Here is a 6,000-nt window from a genome sequence, read left to right as displayed (position 1 = left end):
AAGGAAAGGAAAGGAAAGGAAAGGAAAGGAAAGGAAAGGAAGAAGAGCTTTTTCTGGTCTACAAAATGTAAAGGATTTAATATGTTTTAATTAATAGTGTTTAAACTTTAAATGAATACCTTTAGCATGCAGAATTTCTGATGCTAGCAAAATGTCTGTACAGCATTTTGTTTGGGTTTATTGCTGTGGGGACACAAAGCCATGTGAGCTTGGGTGTATAGGGGAGCATGTGGTTCCTGTACCTGTAAGTAGCGGATGACTCTGCAAACGATATCAGGAGCCATGAAATCTCCTGTGTAGCGCCAGATGATGTCAGTCATTATGTTTATGAGTCCCGTGAATGAATCTGCAAAGGAAAACCACCGAAGGTATGTGAAAAGAAATGCACACAACGTGCAGTTTAGTCATGTAGGCAGGGAGGACCCTTGGGAAATAGCAGCTCCCCCAGCCTTGAAGGGGATGCTCAAGGAACTGGGAAAACCTGAGAAAGCACTGGAAGTTTGGTGCTTTTTTTGGTCTCAATCTCTTAATTTGAAGCCTATCCATTTGGATAGACAAAGTGAAACTGGTGTGTCAGAGCCTGCAGCTGTGTTTGTGGTGTTTTCAGGGGAGGACTTGTCATTGCCACTGGGGTCGTGGCTCAGGGTGACTGGCATTTAAAGCAGGCTGGATGAGCTGCACCCCAAAAGTGCCTTTTTCTTTCCATTGCTTATAAAATAATGTGAAGTGACCATCTGAGGGCTTCAACAGCCCTAGGCTGGATATGGACCCTGGTCCACACTTGCATCTCTACTGAAGATGCCTAAAATAAGCTGAGATCAGTTCACCCTTAAATAACAACATGCTTTTGTGAGTGGAACTCCTTAACAAATCACCCATGGGCATTACTCCCCTGTATATCTAGATGTTTCAGGTCTTACCACAGAGATGTGGAGGGCCTGATCCTGCAGCACACCAGATATATGCTCTTCCAGCTCACTGCCTCCTGCTAAGAACCCTGAGCTTTTCCATGAGGAGTGGATAAATAATGATATTGGGAAGCTGTAAGTGCTTAAGTGTATCGGCTTGTTCTCATCTGTACCAAATATTGAACTACCTAGTATCTGCTTTTCTTCGCTTTTTATTTCACTGAAAAAAGAAATATCTACCCTGTGAAAGCATCCAGGGTGAAATCCAGATGCTGCTGAAATTATCTGAAGTTTTGTAAGGATTTTATTTGCAAACTTAATTATTTAATAACTAAGTATGCCCTGTCAGCTTAAAGTTAACCTACTTATGTCTGTACTTCTCCTGCAGTCCTCATGCACCAAAATAAACACACCTCAGACCACCTTTAATTGTTTCAGGAGATCAGAGGAGATATTCCAGTCTTTGTTCTGCTACTTATTGAACAAATGAGCACTTACAGCAATGCAAGTTGTACAAAGGGATTGCAAAAGCTGTTATTGCTCTTGTGCATATTGGCAATATTAAGTCTTGTACTTAAAAGCAGAATAATAAAATCTCTTCCCCTTTATGACAGGATAAATGTTTTGAGTGCTGTACATAGACATGATGGTGCATCAGTGTAGTGTTGTGCGGCTTACAGTAACACAACACGTTGCTCTTCTTGCACAAGATAACACAAAGGAAAGGAGTAGGCTGGGAAAATATTTTGTGCAAATTGTGAGGAAAAAAAACACTTCAATCTACATTAAATAAAAATAGAGCAGTGAGGTAAAATATTTCATCCTGATACCACCATTTTGCACATTTGAGAACTGTCTGTAAAGTTGTATATAATTATATATTATAATTAATCCTCATATCAGAACATTTTGGTTTGAAATGTATGTTTTTGGAAACCATACATTTCAAAAATTTCATTTTTTTTTTCAAATAGTAAATTGTTTGAACCAGTATTTTCATGCAAACAGGTGTGTTTTTGCCAAAATGTGTCTACTTTAATCCCTTTGAAATTCCAGAATTTCTTGACACTTATAGCTGGAAATTGAGATCTCAACTTAATGCTTTAGAAGCAAGGATCTGTTTTGCTTCATTGGAAAACTAAGATTTTATTTTTTTCCTGTATCAGTAATCCTTCATCTTCTTTTTCATACACTCTTGATTTAAAATGAAATTAGAGCAGAAATATTATTGCTGATGCAAGTGAACACAATATTTCCCTACTCGTGGCTTTATCTTATGGCAATTATTTCAATATCTTTCAATTAATTGTTTTTTGTTCTTTCCTATCCCAGTATTTCCCAATGCCATTTTCTCTCCCTTCTCTCTTCCCCTGCCTCCAGTGGGAGGCTGGGTCAAGGATGACCTCCAGAAGGCCCCTCCAACCAGCATTTCCATGTTCTCAATTCTCACACCTGTTCAAGGCAGCAGAAAATCTTATTTTGAAACCATACCTTAAATTTTGCTCATTGATTATAGTCATGGGGGCAAGGGATGATTGTTTCTCTAATGAGTATTACTGGCTTTAAGATTTCATTGAAAAGATAATTTCTGTAATTAAGGTGGTCTTTTGAAGAAACCACAGGGTTTTAAAGGAGAAGCATTTTAAAGTGAAATGTATTCTCTAGCAGTGGTTCAAACCCAGCTCTTTCCCTCTCCTTACTCCTGAATTATTGATTCATATTCTTTCTCTCCAGTAATGAAATATTCATCGGTTCAAAGTAATACACATCAATAGAAGTTCACCTCAGGATATCCCCCAGTTTTTGATGGTCTGAGCATCTGCCAAGCAGGCAGTAAATGGGGGCTCAGCTCCCCTGGGGAGGTGGAGGATGAGCAGTCTGCTCTTCCATCCTCCCATCTCCGCGCTCTCTAGGGAACAGGGAGGCAGATGGGAAGGCTCTCTTCTCACCTCTCTCTTCTCACCAGCGTTTTGTTGTCCCTCTCTGATGCACTTGGAAAGTGCCTTGGAGGTGCATGAAGGGTCGGCATCCTGGCGGTCTCTGGGAGGTTGGCTGTGATGCTACCCAAAATCTCAGGGAAGCACTGGTTTCTGGGAAGCACTTGGTGGGCATTCGGCAGAGCACGTGTCCCTGTGCACAGTGCACCTCTGCATGCCAAAGCAGATGCAGCCATCTGTGCATGCGCACCAAATTAGTCAGAGTTCTCAATCCCCTTTAATTATGGAAACACTCTCCCACATAACATCCTCATGCTCTCTGCACCACCAAGCATTGGGCCAGTTTTTTCCCCTATCATTTTCTCTAACACATCTATTATTCACTCTCAACCCAGCTAACTGATTACCCCTATACCAAGCATACATGCGAGCTCCACTGATAAAAACACCATGTTTGCTTCTTGCCCTGAATGTGCCATTCATCCTTTTCTTGCTTTCTGAGTCCTCCTTCTTACAGTGCTACAACTACCCATTGCAAGTTTTTATTAGTGGTTTAGGCAATGAACGTACTGGACATTGTTCTTAGGGTTCATCACAGCCATGATAATTAGGCTTCATATTTTCCATAACTTCACATCATTGCTTTAACCTTCACACACAGCCTAAATCTGCCAGTGCTATGCATCTGAGACACAGATCATGAATTGCCAGCAGAGCTTTAGTCACTGGTGGATGAGTCCTCCTCACCCACATATCATCTCAGATGCAATTACAGTCATGATCATGATGTCTTGAAAATCCTTATCTATCATGTTTTTAGAATTGCTTTTGCTACAGGTTAGTGTTTAGACGTCAGCTATCAGATCACTTATGTGATCTCAGCAGATCACAAGTTCACCTCAAGACATGTCACTGGACTACATCACTGACATCCGAAATGGTAAAAGCTGGGTATCAGGAACCAATACTTCAGGTAGCCAACACTTCACCCTAAATCTCAGTGTCCCTGTTGCTGATAATGTTCTCACTGATCCCCACTGAGCTGGTGGCTTGTTCCTTAGGCACTAGTGTTCTCTTACTGATCTTTCATTTCCCAGGCCAAAGGACACCAACTTCTTTCCTAAAAACAGCAGTGATCAGCCTTCATTCATAACTATTTGCAAGTTTGTCATTGCCACTGTTTTCTTAATACTTTTTTTTTTTTTTTTTTTACCTAGAGATATTGTTTGTACTGTGGTTCTCTGCATGCAATGCTAGGCAAGAGTATGACTACAGGTTCATTTAATTCCTCAGAAAAACAGGAGAAAAATCAATTAATGACATATATCCTCTTTTGATAGAAAATAAAAAATAGTAGCACATGATAATTTTGGACTTTTAACATGATCCAAAAGTGTATTCACAAAATTATGCATACAGAATGTTTCCTTGTTAAAGAGAAGACAACAACACTAATGTGATGGGGACAGTAGCCGTTTGCTGTTGAGAGGAGGTGGGGTTTCCAAAAACATGATTTAAAAGAAAAACTGCATGAGACTTCAGTAATAAGAAAAAGTAGAGGGAGGCAGGCAGGGAGCATAGATGGATTTGCCTGGGTTGCAGAGGGAAGAAAAAGGGGCTGTGGGGTTCTGCACACACCAGGCAGGTCTGCAGCCCCTCAGCTCTCTCCTCCCCATCACCACCATGGCCAAAGCCACTCCTCCAAGGCACAACTCATACCTGCTTTATGAATCTGCCAGCAGCCTTTAACCAACAATTATTAAAAAAAACAGGAAGCAGTCTCTTGTTCCTTGATGAGGCTGAACCACACTGAACATAGTGCTGCAGCATCTGAGAAATTTGGCAGGTGCTGAAACCAGCTGTGAAAATCCTAAAGACCCGTTTTTACCTAAGTCTCTCTTGTACTCAGTAAAATCCCTCTGGATTTTTCTGGGTATAACTGAATGTAAGACCTTGCCTCTTTGCATTTGAGTATGGGAGCCACTTGATTTACGAGGTGATTGCATGAGCTTGTGTGTTAGGCACTGCCTCGTGTGTCTGAGGAGTATAAAAATGTAAAAACACAACACTGCCCTTGGAGGGACAAATCTGAATGCAAGTTTGCTATCATTTTGAATGAGACAAATTTTCATAGCAAAAAAAGCCTCCACTGAGATAGAAGTCCATTATGGAAAACAAATGGAGGTAATCAGCAATCTAGCATGGGAATACGGACATGTTACAACTGTCCCAGTTAATCTTTTTATATAAATTCATTGAATTGATGGCATTGCCCAAGGGATATACCTTGTGCAGACTTCAGGATATTTCTTTCATTACAACCTAAGATTTTAAAACAAAATTCTGTGCTAGCGAAGATACAAGAAAATCCCTCCATCATTTGATTATTACTGCTGACACCACTCTTCCCTTAAGTCATTTCCCTGAATGTTTTTCCTGTCAGAAGTGGGGAGCAGATTTCTGGTAAGCTGCCATGGGTTAAAATGCTCCACATGTCATTTCAGCCACAAGCTGATCTTTCTTCCCCGTCATGAGAGCAGTCCTTTTAAGGTGGATGTGGAGATCCATGACTTTTTGGTGAAGCCAGTAGCTAGTGCCTCTTGCTGAAATTTCATTCCTCTTTTCATGTAATTTACTGAGTGTTCCTCATTGTAGCAAGGGATGTTTTATCTTGTTTTATTGACAGTACCAGACTGCAGAAGGCACAGCAGCAGTATGGCTTGTAACTCAGGTTCCTCCTCAGGGCTGAGCGCTGGCTCATTTTCTGGGGACATCACCATGTCCTTCCTGTCCCCAGAGCAGTCATCGCTGCTGTGCCATGGCTGCTTTGTATCACATTGCCCCTGATGTGCAGCCAGCAGTAAGACAGAATGCTGTGAACTTGTCTTGCAAGCCAGGAAAGCCTTTTTAAAAGCCTTTTTTTTTTTTTTTTTTTTTTTTTTTTTTTTTCCCAGGGCAAGGGGTGCAAACAATTTAAAATCAAGGTACTTGGGAGTCCTGAAGCTGCAGGTTGGCCCCAGCATACCTGACGGACAAGGCACAGGAGAGGCAGCAGCAGGCTCTGGGCACCTTTAAGACAAGACATCTGTAAGATACCCAAAAGACACTTTTAAAAATGCTTTTGCCCAGTTTTGCAGGCTCCCCACTAGCACTGC

The 6,000-nt window shown here is 41.2% G+C and overlaps 1 protein-coding gene and 1 long non-coding RNA gene across 5 annotated transcripts in view; one reads left to right on the top strand and one right to left on the bottom strand.

Annotated features, from left to right (window-relative positions):
• The window catches only part of LOC118161516, an 81,356-nt gene that overhangs the window by 33,556 nt on the left and 41,800 nt on the right, over positions 1-6,000 (top strand). The gene's annotated exons all lie outside the window — the stretch shown is intronic.
• NPSR1 (neuropeptide S receptor 1) overlaps positions 1-6,000 on the bottom strand; it is a 61,063-nt gene that overhangs the window by 19,071 nt on the left and 35,992 nt on the right. For 2 of the 3 annotated variants that reach the window (XM_035316967.1, XM_035316968.1), the window contains exon 3: positions 243-346. The exons of the other annotated variant lie outside the window; for it this stretch is intronic. In XM_035316967.1, coding sequence (XP_035172858.1) covers positions 243-346 — 104 coding nt within the window. The remainder of the gene's footprint in view (positions 1-242; positions 347-6,000) is intronic. 3 annotated transcript variants of the gene reach the window in all.

Source organism: Oxyura jamaicensis, chromosome 2 (genome assembly GCF_011077185.1).
Source record: "Oxyura jamaicensis isolate SHBP4307 breed ruddy duck chromosome 2, BPBGC_Ojam_1.0, whole genome shotgun sequence".
Lineage (NCBI taxonomy): Eukaryota > Metazoa > Chordata > Aves > Anseriformes > Anatidae > Oxyura > Oxyura jamaicensis.
Note: the sequence above shows the minus strand (reverse complement) of the source record. Positions and strands in the feature narration are given on the sequence as shown.